Source organism: Thalia democratica, chromosome 2, assembly GCF_965202585.1.
Source record: "Thalia democratica chromosome 2, ktThaDemo2.hap1.1, whole genome shotgun sequence".
Classification (NCBI taxonomy): domain Eukaryota; kingdom Metazoa; phylum Chordata; class Thaliacea; order Salpida; family Salpidae; genus Thalia; species Thalia democratica.
Genome location: NC_139166.1, coordinates 44879654 through 44900210, shown reverse-complemented (window position 1 = coordinate 44900210; position 20557 = coordinate 44879654). Strand labels below are relative to the sequence as shown.

The following is a 20557-nucleotide window of genomic DNA, read 5'->3' as shown; positions in this document are numbered from 1 at the left end:
AACTAAAGGGCTAGAATTAGTAAGCAATGTTTATTTTAAATTTATTCAAAACAAGTTACATATAAACAGATAATGTGAAAATTAATATCATTTCTTTAATAAATCCAGAAGTTCTTTAATATGTATTAAGGTTGCCAAAGGTTTTTGAATTATTTTTTCAGGTTTTCTAAATTTACTCCAGGTTTTTGAAAGTACAAACTTTTTTTGTGCATTTTTAAGGTATAAAATGTCTTTAATAGTATAAAAATACTAAAAAGATACTGTAATGCTACCTTAAAAGAGTTTAACAAAATTCTAAATGACCTAAAAAGTTACTGCGTAAGTTATATTACTTAACTAATAAAAATTTTATTATTCTAATGTAAAAACTGTTTGAAATTCTAGGATTTTTGTTCAAAATTCCATACTTTTTTTAAAGTTCTCAAACTCTAAGCTTTTCTTACTTATATCATTTTTTCCAGGATTCAAGGTTTTTTAGCAACCCTATGTGTATTCAATATTAATATACAGTTTGAAAAAACATTGCATTTACAGCTTAATAAATGGTCAGTTGTTTTTTTTATTTTTCAAATTTAAGTTACAAGAAAATTTCAGGATGTCAATCACTAAAAATTTATATCAAGTTTATTTAAAAAATAACTAATTTTGTGGTAATTTTAAGTTCTTAAAACCAGAAAAAATTATGTTAAAATTTTTAAAGCTTTTCAAGATTCTGAAACTTATGGTAAAAACCATGATTTTGTTTTATATTATATACTGTATAATTTTATAAAGTCTTACTGTTTTTTTTTACTAAAAGACAACTGTTTAAAAATTAATTTTGATTTTTTTACCATTGAAATAGGATAATAAAAGTATTTCAACAAACTAATACAGTTATAAACCTTTATTCGTAAAACTTTGTTTAATTCAAAGAATATAATTTACAAAACAATCATTTAAAATATGATTAATAACATCCACATACTAATACTAGGTAAACAAAAGTTCGCATATTAAAATCTAAAAAGTACGAAGTGATCAAAATCCCCTACGCATAAAGTAAAAGACGTTTTTTATTGAAATAGTACATGATTCAAAATCTAAAAAATCTCTCAATAAGGTAGTTATGCGAAAACCAATAATTTGGACGTTCAAAAAATATAAAACACCTTACCACAGTTAACAATATTCAATATTAAATACAAATATACCTTATACATTTATTGTATATGTATACTGTACATATTAAAGCATAAAAAGTTTTAAGTTCAAAATAAAATTATGTTAAACTTCAAAACTTAATGAAGTCCTCAAACAAATCTTTTTCTTAGATCTGATTCGTTTTTATAAAAATAAACATTTCTTGCTTTCTCAAGATCCCGGTAGGCCACGTTAGCTCTTATCTTCTTACTAAGTAGTTCTTCTCTCAAAATTTTCACATCGTTTTCAGCTTGATGTCGTAGCTAGAAATAGTTTTAAAAGCAATGAAGAGCATTAAATGTTTATAAAAAATTTGCTTATAATTATAATTAAAAAATATATATTGTAGAACATTTTTGTTAAATAGAAATTACTTTAATGAAATAACTAAACTAAATTTATATTTTAAAAGGATAAGTTTTTGCAAACTATCTAAAAAACTACTAAAAAAATGTATAGCTAATTATTCAAAACTTACTTTAAAAGTATATAAAATTAGAACATTCCATACATATATAGTTCATTGAACACAACAAAAATATTTTCTTAAAAATTTTAGTCAAAGGACTTGGTGTATAGAAAAACCATTCGGTCATCGAGCTACACACTAACTATTCACATAATTTATTTACAATATTATGTTTTAAATTCTTTTAACAATAAGTTAATTTGAAATCAAACCTTCATTTCTCCTGTTAACTTGTTTTTAGCTGCTTCAACTTGTCTTTTTGTCATTTGTATTTCGTACTGAAGTTTACCAGCTTCTATTTTACTTGAGTTCTATAAAACTTTTAGATTAGTTTTATATATTTATATATACACATACAAATATCTTTATAAACTATGTAACATATTTGTCTAAATTTGATAACAAAAAAAAAGAATTTGAGTTTTTTAGCTACATAGCATTCACTGTAGTATAAATTAACAAAAATATTTTTAGACAAATGAATAACTATACTTATATACCTTCCGTAAAAACTTCAAAAAAAGTTTTTTGATCGAGTATTTATAAAAACATACAGCTCATCACTAAAAATATTGACCGAATATATATTTTTTAAGGTAAATGATAGTGTTAATACTTTAACAACCTAAAAGATATTGATCTAATTAATAATACACGATTATGAGATAAAAAAGATACAAAGACAACGATAAATTATTAATTTATTCAAAATTTGCTCAAAAAAGATAAAAGATGTGAATATATGCAAAACTAAAGAATTTTAATAGTTTTTAGTGTATCCATCTAAAATTTAAATCCAAAGAAGCCTGCATGTGATACACTGTTTGTAGATTGACGACTGCAGGCTTCTTTGGTTGCGACTGACTGACGAGTTTTAATTAAAACAAAACCCGGGTCTCAGTCTACCAAAAGCTTGAAGTTTGAGGATTGAAGTGGTATGAACAAAACTTTACATAAATTTTATAGAAAGAACTGCCAAGAGTTTTTTAAACCAACATTTAAAATCCAAAAAGGTACGAATGAATGAAAAAGTTTCTACATTACTTACACTCGTTTAAACTGTTTTGATGATTTAGTACAGAAAAAAACTATTAGTAACTAAATAAATTTTCGCGAATGCCAAACAAAATAGGAGGTAGGGACATTTTTAAAGATCTTATAAGAAAGCTTAAATTACAAGTTATTAGTACATTTAATTTCAAATAAAAACTTGAATTTACAATTTTGAGATATAATTGTTTTTGTAAAAAGTTTCTGATAAAAACAAACGTATAAACTGAAACTTTTTCATTATAAATAATTATCTTAGAGATTTAATAAAGCTTTTTTTTTATTCTAGAACTCAAGATAACAGAAAATATTTCTTATAAAGTGTCAAATATTTACATAACTATATTTATTTCTAATTTAAAACTAAAAATCTTTGGAGAAAGATTTAAATAACAGTAATGGGACTTACTGTGGATATTAAATAAAAAGATAACTTAGAAAGTTAATAGAATACATTTGTAATATTTAATATAGTCTTTTTTTTTTGCTTTCCACAAGAAACCTATTGAACTCGCTGAATTTAATCCTTTATATTTTGAAAGTTACTTTGAATTTTGTTAACCAGTTAGAATTGTCTGACAGCTAAGATAAAACTCTAAAAACAAGATCAACTTGGTAGACCGCTATATGACGTTAAGCTTTAATTTTATAACTTAAAACGTCAGAAGTAAAAAAAAAACTATTCTTAAGTAGACTGCGCAAACTTAATTAGTTTTTAATTTTTTAAAGTTTATAAGATAATTTTAAAAAAACTTTAAGTTGTTGAAAACTAAATGAAAAAATCATTAATTAAAATATGGTTCTTTTTGCGTTTTAAATTACTTAGAAAAATTGAAAAAATATATATATAAAGATACTTAAAACATCAAAGAATAATATTTTACAACCAAGAAATAAACATAATTATACTTGGTAAGTCGAAAGCAACAATACTATCTAAAATCATAAATAACATTTATAAACACATTATAAATATAAGATTTGAACATCATTAAATATTAAAAAGTAGGTATTTCAATTCTAAAAAAAAACCTTTATTGAAGGCAAAACAATATGCCTACTGAAGTTATTTTTGAACTTTGCTGATTGTATCTCCGGCAGTTGCATCAATCTTCTTTGTTTACTAATAAAAACATAAAAAAAATATTAAACAATTTTCACAATATAAAAACAACTTAAATTGACTATAAAAAAATAAATAAATAAAAAGTTATGACATTGGTCTTTAAGGGTAAAAATTGCCAAAATTTAGAAGTAAAGATGAAAACGTTTGAAAAAGTAAAAGGGGTTGAAGCAGGACAATACAAGTTTGAACATTTCAAACTTAAAAAAATAGTAAGTCAAATAAATAGTAAAATACTTTCAAGAAAAATAAAAAATGTGTACGTAGGTCTTGTTAATTTTACACTTTTTTTAAAGACACTTTTTTTTTCTCCGAATAATTCTAAATATTTTCGGAGAGTTTTTACAATTAGTTTCTAAAATATAGTAGTTTTTATTAATTTTCAAAGTTATTTTGTAATAAATGTTTTTTTTAAACAAAAAAACTGTTTTTAGGTATTGATTTGAACTACATACGCATTTTAATTTTTTTCAAAAATATGTTACTTTTTGAGTTGTTCCCCTTTAAAAATAAAAGAATTTGAATTGTCATGTAACTGGCTAAAGCTTAAACCAGACAAATACTTTAAAACTAACGTTTCGTACTCATTTCTTAAGTCTTTGTAAACATCTGCCAAGGGAGCAGTTTTCTTCTTTTCTTCAAAAAATCTTCGTTTCCACAAATCCTTTGCTATAAGTTAAAAGTAGATGAAAAATAGCAGCAAAAATTAGCAAAATAAATCAACAGGAATAGTATATGTAATGTATACAAAACTCTTTAACCTGAACTTTAAAGCAAAGCTTTAATTTTAAATACATACAATCAGTACTTAAAGCAATTTTCAAAAACATTTGTTTTAGTTTTTTTAAACAACCCTTAAATAAAATCTTTAGAAGTTTCCAGGTGGCGTTTTAAGTTATATGACCTTCACTTTACCTTTAAGTTGTCGTAAAAACACCTACGAGATTAATAATAATAAAATAAAGCAATTAGAAAAAAAAATTCAAGTGTTATGAGTTTTCAAATTGTATTTTACAATGGGACTATACCATATCAGATAAAAGGGTAAGAATTCAGATATTTTAGTGTAATTCAGGGTTTGGCAGCCTTTTGTAAGTTTTGGGCCAATTTTTCTTGAATAAGTATTCCGTGTGCCACGTTATTTAAGATAACTTTTAAAGCCAATAAAAAATCACATGGGAAAAACGAACTAACATCAACATTTTTAATTTTAAAAAGGATTTTTTTTTTGTTTAATCTGCTTCTTTATCAATTCACAAAATGCTTTTATTATTATTAGAAAACCAAAAACTGTTACATATTCATAGCAACTACGTATTATGAAATAAATTTAATCTTGTTGTACAAACTATACTGAGTACTTATCAAAACTTTTCATGAAAATATGTTGTATTAGTCAGATTTAAAAATTGCTTACATTTGTTTCTTTTTTGGTTTAGTTTCAATTGATTATTTTTAGCAATCCTCATAACACCTTCCCTTTCTTTTTCTTTAAGCTTCCTTTCATTTCTCAGTTTTTCAAGTATAGCTAATAATTCCAACCCTAAAAATAAGATATTTCGTAATATAAAAATATCAGTAGTTTTTTGACTATTTGGAAATGTTTTTAAAATTTAACTGACTAAAAATACATAAGTTGTATAAATATACAGTTCTATAACTTAACTATTAGGCTTTTCTGTAGATAAACTGTTAGAAGACTTGAGTGTACTTTTTGATGAGCTCTGTTACAAAAAATACATTAAACAACTACCAAACTAATTTTATAAAAATAGTTAAAAGTTATACCAGAGTATTTTTAAATGATAGATGTACTGAACTATGATTTGACTTCGGAATTTTGGATACCTGTTATAATTTTTTTGATATATTGCACAGTGAGAGATTCAAAATAACATTAAAAAAATAATAAAAATATAGAAAAAAAGAGTGAACTAACTAAGCTAAAATGAACAATTTACATTTTTATTACTTGCTTGTTATATTTCTGTCTACATACAGAAATTTCTATAGATAAAAAATGTTTTCAGAGATTTATACAAACTTTTTTTTTTCGTGTTTTTTGCTTTTCTAAACTAGGAGTAATTTTTTTGGTAAAAAATTTTGAAGTTCTTAACTAAAAAAAATACAAAAGTAGATAAACTTTTAGTTATTTATTAAATTTCTGCAAAAATTTACATGCATACGTTTTTTACGAAACTTTTTGCAGAAGTTATTATATCTCAAACGCCAAATTTTATTTAATATGAAAAATTAACTATAGCTTAAACTTTCAATTTTTTTAAAAACACCTGTATAACTTATTTTTAAAAACTGTTTTGACCGCTCCTTTGGCCTAGGGGGGGTAAACACCCTTTTTTGGTTTTAAATCTTATTTTATATAATTTTTACGAAGCTACAAGATGCTTTTTACAGATTTTAAAAGTTCAAAATAACTTTTGAGATATAGCCGGTCAAAGTCGGGGGCAACATTAGGATCCTTATGGGAAGCGCAAACTAAAACGGCAAAAATAGACTATTTCACTAAAAATCTATCGTCTCCTACGTTTTTTGAGATAACTACCTCAAATTTTCAGGAAATGTTCCTTGATATATTTAGAAAATTCTGTCGGAAGGAATTTTAAAAAAAATTTTAAATAAAAATTTTATATAAAAAATAAACAAAAAAACAGTTTTTTTTAGTTTTTTTGTTATAAAATTTTTATTTAAAAATTCAATCAGTTTTTTAGGTTATACTTATCAAAGAGTAAAGTTTATATTAAAATACATAAAACCTGTTATGTATTTTGTAATAAAAGTTAATTTTCAATTGCCTTACTGCATTTGATTGCTTAGAAAACTAATATGAAAAAAAAATCATGTAGTAGGGATAAAATAACATCACTTAGAAAAAGTAATTATTTTACTTCATATATAACCCTTATAAATAACTTTCACAAGAATACTTTAAACTTTACTATTAAGTAGTTAAATAATCTAAAATAATTAACTTTTTGTGTAAAAAAACAGTCTAGATTAAAATATCACTTAAAAAACTAGTTAATTTTTAGATTGTATCTCTTAAATCAGAACTTTAAGAAAAATTTCACTAAGGAACTACTAATATGTATATAAGTTATATCAATGCTATTATAACTTTTCAATTAAATTTGCTTAAAAATATGCAAAAATTAATAAACTATGTAAATATTAGAAGACTTAAAAAAAACATTTAGTACATTATTTTGCTAGCTTTTAAGAATGAAAATGAATTTATACCTTTACATAAGAGGCTCTTAAAATAAAAAATATACAAACTCTACTTAAAAATTTTTTATTTCATTTAAACAAGTAAAGTTTTTTAATTTTTCATTTTAAGAGCCTCTTATGAAAAGGTATAAATTCATTTTCATTATCAAAAAGGGTATAACGAAAAAATATATTTAAAATTGCAATGTTTTACAATTGCTTGCTTTCTAAAAAAAGCGTTTTTCAGCTTTTTATAAAAGTTAAGAAATATTTATAATGATATAAGACAATAACTTTAATGTGATAAATTAAGGCCAAATGTAATTATAGCTATGGTGAATATTTAATGATGATTGCAGCGTGTAGTGCTAGCAGTGCTCAATAATGAACCTTTTCCTTTGTTTCATACTCTTTTAGACTTTCTTTTAATACTTTTTTTCGCTTTGCTTCAATACTCTGGTAATCTTTTCCATAATTAGTAGATGTGACAATAGCACCTGGGTTAAGTTTGCTTTTTACTCCAGAAAATTTCTTTCTGCGTGGAAGCTTGAGTGTTTTTGGCACATTTTTGGCAAAATTGCTGCTCCATGCTGTTTGTTGTTTTCTTTTCAGATCATTTTCATTAATTTTTCCTGATATTTTGTCATTTGAAGAAATGCGTGTTGCGTTATTGGTGTTTATCATATCGATTGAACTACTTTCAAACTCAACCTTTTTATAGTCGCGTTTGGTAAATTGGGGAGTTTTTATTTGATCTATTTGTTCGTGTTTGCTAAACTTGTAAATTTTTAAATCTTTTTCTTTTGCACTTTTTACCTTGTTTTTATAGAAAGCCGTTTCATCTATGTTTTCATTAAAATCTGACGCTGTCATAATACCACTACTGATAGAAACACTATCATCAGCAATTATGTTACTTTCTTGTACGACTCTATAAACATTGTGCTCATGAAACATGTCATCTTTTACACTACTAGTTTTATATTTGATCCTTGAAGAGTTTACTGCTTTGTTTGTCGGTGTAGATGACTTAACACGATAATTTATCAAGCTATCAACGGGCATTAAATGTTTTATTCTTAATTTGTATAAATCTGTTTTATCATTTTTATTACCTACCGAATCCGATGAAGCATCAAGGTGGTAACTAGAATTTTGAGGAAGTTCTTCTGAGATTTGCCTAAAAATAGTAAGAAATTTAAAAAAAAAACACATACTTTTTGTTAAGTTCAATTAGTAAAATTACTTTCTATAAGCTGTTGGATTGATTTTGTATATATTTTATTAACTTATAAATTATTAATTTAATATTTTTTTGAAATTAAGTGTACTCAATAAAAATTTAACCTATTTAAGACTTAATAAAATTACCAAGAGTAATAGTATTTAAATTAAATAAATTAAAGTATAAAATTTTGTCAAAAAAATACTAAGATCAGTACTGATAAAAAAAATTTACCTCATAATGGATAAATAAAACTTTGAAGAACTGAATTGAAAAATTAAACTAAAAAAACTCTTGTTGTCCTTTAATGATAACAACATTCCTTATAGTTTTAATAAACATTTTATTATTAAAAACTTGTTAGATTAAAAAGCCTAGTTCACAATGACAAACTTAAAAATTGATTTTAAAAAACGTACAACTTAGTTTCTTTTTAAACTAATATTTTTTTGTTTTTAATCTATGTTCGAAAACTTACATAGACAATTATATATACGAATACACACATCTTAAAAAACAAAGAATTGCTTATAAAGTTAAATGTCTTGTTTTATTCCTAATATATAGTTGCTATAATAAGCAGTATGTTTAGCTCTCAACTATTGTTTGACATATTATTTGCAATGTACTTGTTTTCGATAAAAGAAAAGTGCTTTGTAAACATTTTTAGTTATTATTATTCTGAAATTGTAAAACAATATAAAACATTTTTAGTACTCTGTACTTTTAAGAAAAATTTGCATTCATGAGTATTTCATTAATTTGTGGAAGTTTAATTAATTTTTTAAGTGAACTGTTTAATCTACAAACTTCGTGTTGTCAAAACAAACAGAAATTGTAAATATTCTTAAAAAGATGATTGTGCGTACCATTAAACAAATGACAAGAATAACCTTATTCACAAGTTTTCAATTATTGTGACGTAATAATAAGCAGTATGTTTAGCTCTCAACTATTGTTTGACATATCATTTGCAATGTACTTGTTTTCGATAAAAGAAAAGTGCTTTGTAAACATTTTTTTAATAAGTAATGATGTACTTACAGGGTTCGTGCGCGAAATTTTTTTCATTGAGCCTGACTGAGACCAATTTAGCCTGACATATTTTCAAAGTAAGGAAAATACCCTTTAGAAGTCGTTTTAGGTATTGGGGGGTCTTGATTAGTACTATTGTAATCTCCGACTTCAACCAGCTTTATCTCAAAAATATGTTGAGCTTTAAAAATCTGTTGAAAGCAACTCATAGCTTAGTTACAACTCAATAAAATAAGACTAAATTGTGAAAAAGGTGATTGAACCCCATCCCCTATGCCCTTAACATAACAAATTCAGTGATAAGTTTTATAAAACGTGTTATATCTAATCTATTACTAGTGTAAAAATTTAATATATATTACTTAACACAATCTTTCAATTTAATTAAGCACTAAGTAAAAATATTATAAACAGAAGACTTATAATAAAACAACGTGCATTGTCGTATTTTATTAAAATTTAAAATGAAACGCTTACACGAGTATTAAAAATAAGTAAAAATTATTTTTTATAGTATTTTGGCTAGTACTTAAAATTTATATATAATTATAAATCCTAAACTCTAAATAAATATAGTGATTGTTGATGTCATATCAGATTTAAAAAGCTTACACTTAAACTAAAAAAAAAACCTTAAATATTTTGTTCGTGTAAAGAAAAATAAATTGTGCCTAAAATTTGTACTCCTGTGATTCTTGATGTCATATCAGATTTAAAAAGCTTACACTTAAATTAAAAAAAACCTTTAATATTTTGTTCTTGTAAAGAAAAATATATTGTACCTAAAATTTGTACTCCCACAAAACTAAGTACTTGTATCTAAAAGCTAAGTTTTAGTGTTATAATATGTCTAATAACTTTGAACACACAGTAAAACATATGAATAAACTGCTTATAGTTTTAATCTAAAAAGTATTTGGTATAAAGCCTTTAAATAAGAAATTAAAACAGTTCAACCAACTAAGCTCTGAAAAACATATCTGATGTAAACAAATTTAAACAAACAGCTAAGTTGTTGAACTAAACTGTAATGTTTAAACTGTGTTTTTTTTTATGAATTTTCATAATTATGACTTATATAATCTACTCACAACAAAATAATGAAGATTCTTAAATTTTTTTTAGAGATTCAACAAATGCATTTATTTTTACAAATACTGACTGATTTTTTCTTTAATAACTAAATTTTTATTTAGAAATAAATTTACATCCCAATTTGATCTTAAAAAGATTTCTCAATTGTTTTTAATCAAAATTTTCAAGCACTTGAACTGAGAAAACTGATATTCTCCAATTTTTAAATAAAAAACTGATTTAGCCTGACGTTTTTCAACTTTTTTCAAAAAAACTGATTTAGCCTGACGCGCACGAACCCTGTACTTATAAGAAAAAACCTTTTTAAATTAAAATATTAATAGTTGTAAATTGTGTTTATGTTTCACAAGATTAGAAAAGCTATATAGCTAAAAATAAACTGTCTAATTAAATACCAACCAAACTATTTACTCACAAAGCTTTCATCATTTATTGACATTATCAATGTAGCAAACGGATGTGAAAAATAAAAACAAAAACACAAAGGTTAAAAAACATAGGAAAAACTGTTAAAAATAAATAAAATAAACTATACTAATCTACAAAAACTATTTTTTCTACTACACTGCAAAAAACATTTCAATTTATATTTAAATTAAATTTAAATAGTAGTTTCAATAAAATCAAAAGTATAAATTTATAAAAAGTAATAAAAGTACAAATGCACATAAAATAATGAATTTATATTTATGAAAAAAAAGCATTATCTTACTAAAATGTATTTTTATTGTTGTAACCCTCTACAAACCACTGTATGATGTTTTAGCTAAGTTAATGCTTGATTTTAGTTTATTCATTTAAAAATGTTTTCTATAGTCTAGATTCTTAAAACTTGGTTGTTCCAAAAATGCAACTTTGTATGCGTCATTAATGTTAAGGTGCTCCAGATTGTTTTTATGATTAAAATAATAGAGTCTGTGTAATGCACATTCATCTGAAAAGAAGACAGTTTATTTCTGAGCTATAGAGCTTTTCTGATTGAATAAAATTGTTTAACTGTCTAAATTAATAGATAACTGGAATTTGTTTAACCCCGGATTTACGGCTTACTTGAGTATATTATTCCAAAGATAAAACAAAAGTTATGGTAAGTTTTTTCGCTTTATGTAAAACTAAATAAAAACAGTTCATGTACTCATTTAAACTTCATAACCGTTATAGAAAAACAATTAAAATACTAATAAATAAAATATTTTTATTAAACAAGTATTACATTATAGTGTTTTGTATAAAACATATTATATTTTAATAACTTGCAAAATACTCTACAAAAAAAAAATACATAACTATTCTAAAGGTTTTCAAAAAGTTTTAAAATTTTAAGTAACACATTTTTTAGGTAAACTTTGATTTTTACCAGCATAGATTTTAAGGAAACGGTCAAACTAAAAGACAAACTCTATTTTGTATTTATTCATATACTCTTTATTTATATAAGAAGTTTAAATACTTTGTAGCTAAAGTCAGAAATTTTTTTTTAAATAATTTCTGTCTTATTTATCTTACCTTTATGCCTGAAACAACAATTATATATTACTAAAACTTAAAAATATAAAAAACTACTCTTGTAATATTTGTACCTAAAAAAAATCAGCAAGCATATTTCAGCTTATCTTTAAAACCAAGAAATGACAAAACTGTACAAATATATAAATTAAAGTTTGTTGTATGTAAAATTTGTATACATCAATAGAGATTTATAATGATTACTTGGTTGAACAAATCTTCAACATATGTGACATTAATAAAAATAGTTATACAATTGTATTTTTGCTAAAAACTAAACACTATCGATTTTATTGAAATAACTCAAATAAAAATTAAATAAGGCACTTATTCTTAGATAACTTTATTTCTGTTAAACATAAAAAAACTCTGGTGTATAAGTAAAATACAGTAGTAATTAGTGAATAATTTACAATAAAATTGGTATTTTTACTCGAATCATATGTTATATATTATATGTTCATTAGATATTAAAATTTTCTTAAATATATAATTATAAGTAGTTCTTTTATAAGATTTCTAAAAAAATTAACATTTTTAAAAAATTTGCAAGTTGAATAAAAAACTTAGGAGTTACATGTATATAGAGTTTAGATTAAACTGAACTTTCAAAAACTAGCTAATTATAATTCTTTAAAAAATTGATTTGATTATAAAAAATTCAAAACTTGTACTACACTTCTATAAAAATTTGAAATTAATTAAAAAAAATATTCATTTATCTTTTTCTAGTTTTATGATACTAAAAATATTTCAATAAATAGTAAATTCAAGAACATAACTTTTGAACAACTAATGCTCAACAACTAATGTTCATATATGATATGTATAGAAATGAGTGGTAAATGGAAAAACATAAAACCTATTCAAAGAGCTCATAAGTACGTCTTCTACTTGTTCTTCTGCTTCATCCAGATTACTTCCAGAGGATTGCGCTACAACTTCATTGTTGTTGTTAGTTTCAGTTGGATCCATAAAGCCAGAGTCTTGTTCGTTTGGCAAATTTAATTCAGCCTCAGTACTATCTTCTTTTTTTTTTTTCAAAAAATATATAATAACAAAAACTTTTGTTGATTTTAGTTTTAGAAAAGTTTAATTAAAATAACAAAGTTTATTACTTTTTTATTATTACATGACATACTCTATTGAAGTTCTACAAAAGTATATTACACAGATGAAAAAGGATAAGGGATAAAAAATGAGTTTAAAAACAATCATTGTTTATATTTACAAAATGTTATACACATTTACATTTGAAAAAATTAAAGTAAAAGGTTTAAATGTTATACAACATTCACTTCTATCTAAATCAATTTAACTGGTTCAATTCATATAAAAACATTTAATCACTAACAGATTAATAAAAAATATATAACTTATGTTTTATGGATAGCTGTTGTAACAATCGAGGTAATCAACTGTATTTAGTTTGATCTAAAATAGTGAAAGTTTTAAGAAAATTGAACAAGGTCTTTTTACTAAAAACTTGTTTTTTTCGGTTCAAAAGCGCATAGTTATAACTAAAATATACGAACTTCTCAATTTTCCAAAAACTAAAGATACAAAAAATAAACAGTTATACGCTTTAATTTTTTCCTTCTACAAATTTTTTTTTATAACTCTTTAAACTATAGTTTATATATTCTATACATTTAAATGAACCATATCAAATGGTTTTAACTTTTATATATTGTTTTTAGTTTTGCTAAGCCTTTATTAAACGCAAAGAAAATTGCTTATATGGTTTAAACTCCATAGGGTTGCCACTGGTTTTTAAGATAAAATCTTCTTGATTTTTTGAATTTTTTCCAGGTTTTTGAAAGTACACGTTTTCGGGTATATTTTTAGTTTAAAGTTAAGTTTAAGGTTAAAAACTGTCTTAAATAGTATAACAAAATTGAAAAGATACTGTAAAGCTACTTTAAATGAATTTCTCAATAAAAAAATCTTTGATGATGACAAAAAATTTTTATGCATATGATAAATTTTTTGTTTCAAATCAAAACTTTACTACTTAACATGTAAAAATTGTTAAAAATTTCAGGTTTTTTAGCCTAAATTGTCAAATTACATGTTTCTCAAGGATTCAAGGTTTTGTGGCAACCCTGTAACCATTATAGGTTTACAAGATGTCTTTTACAAAAATACATGTAAAATTTGCTATTTAAATCATAGTATTCCAAAAAAAGACCTTTTTTAAACACTTATAGTTGAGCAAATAAAAGTCAATCTTTCAGTTTAAGTTACTTATACATAAAAGCGAAATAAAACACAATTTTGGAACAAGATTAGTTTAATATATACAAACTAGCCTCAGTTGGAGTTTGCCTAACTAGCCTGAGGAAATAGAAACCTAGGTAAAAACCTTCAAAAATTAAAAAAAAACTTCCATTTAAAACATATGTAATCCAACAACAACAACAAAAAAGTTAAAACCAGCGTACCTTGAACGTAATCTTCTTCCATTTGAAGGACTTCACTAACCACTGAATTTTCAGGAAGGTAATCCAAATTCTTGTTGCTGACTACTGATGTGCGATGGTGACGAACTGAAGGCACAGGTGACCCCACTGATGGCAACGGTGATGACTTCATAATCCGGGAAGATTGCGGCTGAGGAGTTTCAGGAGAAGAAGGAGGGTGATTTTGTTGAGTTATGGGAGGAAGGACGGAAAAAGCTAAGGAGTTCCAGAGTGGAGGTTGCTTTGGTAGGATGTACAACTCAGGAGCTAGACTCTTTGAGAATTGTATCAAATATTACAAAGTTAGTGGGAACTCTACTTGATGCTTATCACTTGTTTAAACGAAAATATCAAAATACTTTAAACTAGCATAACATAATAGAAATAAAAAAACATTTATCTATGAAATTAATTAATTAGCTCAAAAACAATATCTTTTTTTTTTCGAAAATATGTTTATTCTCTACAAGTTTATAAGCTTAATTCACAAATTTTAAACATTAAAAAATTTTCATAAAAATAGCCAATTAATTTAAATATGATATAAAAAAAGTAAGTTTTTAAAATTAGTAAGCTAATGTCAAAAAGATAAAAAAAATTTAATGGCAGTTCCTTTCTGTTTTTGTTATAGGTTTACCCTAATAAGGAAAGCAAATTAAATCGAAAATATTTTATCAAAAACTATTCAGTTTTAAAACCTAACTATAACTAGACTAAAAATGTATCTTAATAAAAAACAACTGGTAGTTTTTTATTGCAAGATAAAAAAGCAGTATACATACAAATAATTTTAAACTCACTTCAGGAGGAAGAAAATTTCTGGTGACTAAATCAAACTCCTGTTTTTCTCTAACCTTGATAGTTTAAAATAAATCATTAACTTTTCAAAATAATGTTTGATTTCGACGGATATTTTTCTATAATCTAGCTAGTAAACGTACAGTTAATCTTTATCTTAATTAAAAAGATGTCAATATCTCAAAGAATAAGTTGTAATAAGATATTTATACTCATTCAAACATGTTTCTGTGTATAATATTTTACTTGCTTACACAAAAATTAACAGAACAAGCTGAACTACATAAAACAAATAAAAATATTTGAAGCTGGTTAAAAAAATACTAGTTTTTAAAAAGCTTCCAACTGTCTTTGCAGTTATAAATCCTTGATATAGTTTAATTACTAAAGTATGAAAAAAACTAACACATAAACTCAATTCTTTTGTTAATTTGTTATAATTTTTTAGAGTGGTATAGAGGCTTGTATTTATTTATAAATATTATACAAAAACTATACATTCTTTTACTTGTATAAAACTCACTAGAACAAGACGCTTTCCAATTTGCTTTAAAAACACATACTTTTCTGGAAAAACGTCTTTTCCTAGTTGAACATTTATAGAGTGGCGAATTTTGTTTATTTTTGTTCCAGGATGAACTCTAAATATGAAATTTAGTTAGCATACACAATAACAAAAACTAAATTAATTAGCAAATTCAATTTAAAATCAGTCTATTCATATATAATAATCATTTTATTGGTGATCATATTTCGAAAGTAATAACAACTATAAACAAAAGAAAGTAATAATTTGTTTTGTGTTAAAACTTTTTTGAAATATGTTGAACTTTTAAAAACTTTGTATTTTTTTAATTACTATTCTGGGAAAATTTAACATATGTACACACTTAACTAATATGTTGTTTTGTTTTAAAATAGTAAAGAGTGCTCTTTACATTATAACAAAGGTGAAGGTCATTATTTATGGCGCGAAACATTTTAACTTTGTTGATGATGGTCAAAATAAATTCTGGTTAAAACTGATCAAAATGAGTGTAGACTAAAATATCATAATAAGCTGACAATATCTTAGACGTTTGGCTGTGAACAATTTGGCTGCGCCAATTTTTTGGACTTCCCTTACAAACGGAAGCTTCAGTGCATATGCTTGGACAGATCTCAACAGCGTTTCTCGCGACTATGCATGCCTGATGAATCCTAATAAGGACAAAATCGGTCTTAGGTTTCGTGGATGCTGTTGTCAATGGCCATGTGGTAAAGTTTATTATTTATTATCCACTTTATAACATTACAAAGTACATTTTATATAAACAGACACAACTTTACAAGTATTTTGGGCTCGATTCTTTATACACTAAGCCTTCATCAAAGTAATGATTATTTTAACAAAATTACCAAACATCATTGTCAAAGATCACTATGCTGTCTAAAATGGCTTCGTATAAATGGAAGTACTTGTCAAAATTCAAGCCATCACTTTTTTTGTTGCAAGATCACCCACAAACAATTTGTGGATTGTGTTTGTTAAATATCTAAGGCATATTTAATTTAAACTTGAACTTTAAATTGTCTGGTTTTACAACTGACTTCCTAAAATTAATTTCATGCTTATCTAAAAATTTTCCACCAGCATTTAAACACATGTCAACTGAACCTCTTTTAGCAGACTCATCAAAACTATATGGGCTTAATCCACAAACAAAAAGTTTGTTTGTTTCATTTTTCTATCATGTACTTTTCTCTAACACTTTGTCCAGCAGTTTTTACTTACAGAAGCTAGAATATACAGTAATCTTTGTCTTGAGTAAGCAGTTTTTAGGTAAACACTTTCTTTGAGTACATACTTTTGAGCCAAAACCTTTATTTTCAAAACTGAATTTATAACTTAGACTTTTTAAGTACATACTTTCTAGCTGTCTTGAGGTGCGTACACAAGAGTAAAATTACCTCACTTTAATTTTTTCCTGCTCTATTTGAATTTTTATTCAGTTTTCTACACATACTACAACTTGGTTCTTTAGGGAATAAACAATGATTTATCAGTATTAGGAAACTGAGACCTTGTCAGTAGGTTGTACAATCGTATCACCTACCATTTTCTTTACCTTAATAAAACTAATGTCTTATCACCAAGACGTTCAAATCATAGTACTCCATTGCAAGTATTCTCATCTGCTAGACCAGTTACTAGTATTTCTTTTACAACAATGTTTGTGAAGTTTACTACTTGATTGCAGGACAAGTACAGGTGTAAGAACATGCTATGGCTTTTCTTTTTAAAAGTACAGCAAATGATTTAGTATTCCTAGTCAAATCCTACCCTGTACTGAGGAAGCTGAACGCTGGAAAATTACCAGAAACTAACAGAAATGAGTACCGCAAGCTGCTTGTAGATGCACAAAATCTACTATTTAAAATACTAATTGCTTGAAACATGTGTTCTCTTACATTTTTTTAAACAAATATGTTTTGTAGTAATAAAGCCTGTTTTCTGTAACTTTTAAAATATATATCTTATACTTAAACTCATTTATCACTCATTGTAACATTCAGAATGTTCAAATAATTTAAGGATTGGTTTCTTAAAAAATTGAAGTCCCAAGCTTTCAAGACTTTACAGAATTTTAGTGAAGTTCTAAACTTTCAAATAAACTAACTATAGTAAAATCGCCCTCCATAAGTTTGTACCTTTGGTTAAAATGTTCAATACTTAAAGTAGCTTTAAAAAGACTTTGTTTTTGTTTAATAAAAAGTCATTTATGTTATTAAGCTTTCATGGAATAGTCAATTTAATAGTAAATTAATTTGTTGGACCCCTGTATATAGTGTAAGGACGGTCAATTCAAATTTGCAATCAATTCCTACCCTATCAAATCTGAAAACAGCTTACTGACCAAGTGTGAGGGTTAAGGGTAACAGTAATAGTAAAAAATTAATAAAAAACATGTGAATAAAACACAAAATAATTAAATAAAGAAAAAAAAAACTTGGGTGGGAATTGTGCGGGTGGGAATTGTAAGTATACTTATGTTCAAGCAAAAGTTTATTGATAATCAATATTATAATTTAATTAAAAAGCTTTTATGTAATTTTTAACTGTACACAATACTATCAACTTAATTAAAAAAAAGTTTAATTTAATATTTAGAATAAAGAAGCAATAAGAAAGTCAAAAAAAAGTCATAGTTTTAACAAGTACATTAACACTTTATTCACGCCAAATGGTAATTAATTTATAAGTACATAGCAATGTGTTATAGATATTAAGGAAGTTACCAGATTTATTTTAATATTTTCTATATAAGTAAAATAACTAAATATAATTACTAAACTTTTTGCTTATCTATGCTCAATACCAGTCAAAGCTATGTTTAGCAAATACTTCAGAAGTTTAAACTCAAAAGTTGATATCCAAAACTTGTATTAACAAAAAAATATTATTAAATTAAATAAAATGATTAATTACAAAATTTCAACTGTAAACAACGTTTTTGTAAGTATTTTTTAATTAGATTACAACATGGAGTAAAAAAGTAATGCACTAGTCAATAGTTTCCATAAATTTTATAGTTAAAAAAGTAAAATTTATTAAAACCTGTTAGTATTGTTTATTTGAAGTAAAATGCAGATAAAACTTTTATTTGATAATAGTAAATGAAAAAATAAAAATTAAACTTTGTCTATTTATATACTCACCTAATAAAACCTACAGAAACAATACTTGAAACTATATCCAAGTTAGCATAATTGTATTTGTCACTCCACAAGTTTACTGGTATATAAGAAATGTGTACATCCACTAACTGCAATAAGTTAAAAATAAAAATTACTAAGATATTTGTACCTAATTGCATGTTTATTTAGTCTTTAAACTATTCAAAAGAATAATTAATAAACTTTATTACGCTAAAACAAATTTAAAGGTTTCCAAGTATATACGTTTTTTATAAAGGATGCACTTAGTTTTCAGCTAATACTTTATTATAGTTTGGACAAAAAAAAAGAAAAAAGAGAAATAATACATGGTTAAAACTTTAAATTAAAAATTAGACTTTTTATTTGAATAATCTTTTTTGTAATAAAGTTTTCTATGAAAGCAAAATAATTCAAACTATTTTTTAATATTTCCTATTTTTGAGTTAGAATAAACATTCTAAAAATTTATGAACTTTACTTAAACGGTTGTTAAAAAAAATAGCTTAATTCTCCGTAAAAAAGCCTGAGTTAATGGGTAGAATTGAAAAATTTTAACTAAGAGTAGTATTATTACTAAATTCATAAGAAAAAAACACAACTAAAATTGATTAAAAACAACATAATTTTGAAGATAAGATTGACTTTTAAGTCATTTTTAAGTCTTTTAACTATCCAGAAAGTAACAAAAATTCTAAACCTAACTTAATAATACTGATTTAATGGCCACCTTGTGTTTAACCAACCTTAAATAAAACTTCAGTTGAATCATTTGATACATTGGTTTTTAGTAGCAATCTATTAACCTAAAAGATGAAATTAACAAACTTTATTAAGTTTAAATCCTAAAACTACTATCAGACTATTTACATCTAAACACATGAACGAATTCAGTAACTTAAAATATCATAAACATCAGTTATAAAACTTACAGAACCAAGATTTTCAGAACTTGTGTAAAGAATTTTATTGCTGTTCATAACCTTTAACTTTCACATATTTATCTGTAGTAAAGTAATTATATTGTTTTTGAAATATGTTTAAAACTTAAAATTAAGAAACTTTTTAAATGTTTGATGTAATACTTCTTAATGAGTTCTAAAAAAAGTTTACTACACAATTGGTAGGTGTCTAGGTGTTTAATTTTACTACATATCTAGTTGTTACACTCACTTTCTTATCAAAAAAGTATAGTCAAAACTTATTTACAGAAAAAGAAAATAATTATAATTTTTGGCAAGTCAAGTTCAGTATACTTTTTTTATTGAAAAAATAAAATAATAAACAACAAAATAAAAGTCCATAAAATAAATTTTAAGTTAAATATGTGTTCAACAGTTATTGTGACTCTTTTTAAAGATAAACTTAGTTAAAACATCAGCATTATAAAAAATTACATAAATCAGTAAACAAACATAATTGTTAAACATCATACATGATATTTATAGTAAAATAAAACTAAAGACTGAAATAAGGTATTTTTATAACAAAACAAAAATTTTAGTTTAAAAATTAAAAATTAAATGTATTTATAAAATAATGAAAACAATTAATTACAATTCAAAATTTAAAGAGATCCTAGCAAAGGATAATGTGGCAACAACAATTCAAAAAAAAAAATTGTAAAATATTAAAAGGCTCACTTGAAAATAGAAGCTACTGCTAGAAAATTAAAATTCAGTTAAGCT

At 24.5% G+C, this 20557-nt stretch overlaps 1 protein-coding gene across 1 annotated transcript; it reads right to left on the bottom strand.

The window, feature by feature from the left end:
* Positions 1-1040: 1040 nt before the first annotated feature.
* Positions 1041-19874, bottom strand: LOC145829684 (spermatogenesis-associated protein 1-like). Its single transcript, XM_082937541.1, has 14 exons — positions 19802-19874; positions 18873-18979; positions 15697-15814; positions 15176-15229; positions 14358-14649; positions 12776-12941; positions 8172-8232; positions 5613-5672; positions 5491-5548; positions 5242-5367; positions 4400-4493; positions 3734-3824; positions 1864-1962; positions 1041-1445 (listed from the first exon to the last, which is right to left on the bottom strand). The coding sequence occupies exons 1-14, from the start codon at positions 19847-19849 to the stop codon at positions 1293-1295; spliced, it is 1527 nt and encodes a 508-aa protein (XP_082793667.1). The 5' UTR covers positions 19850-19874; the 3' UTR covers positions 1041-1292.
* Between the last annotated feature and the right edge of the window lie 683 nt (positions 19875-20557).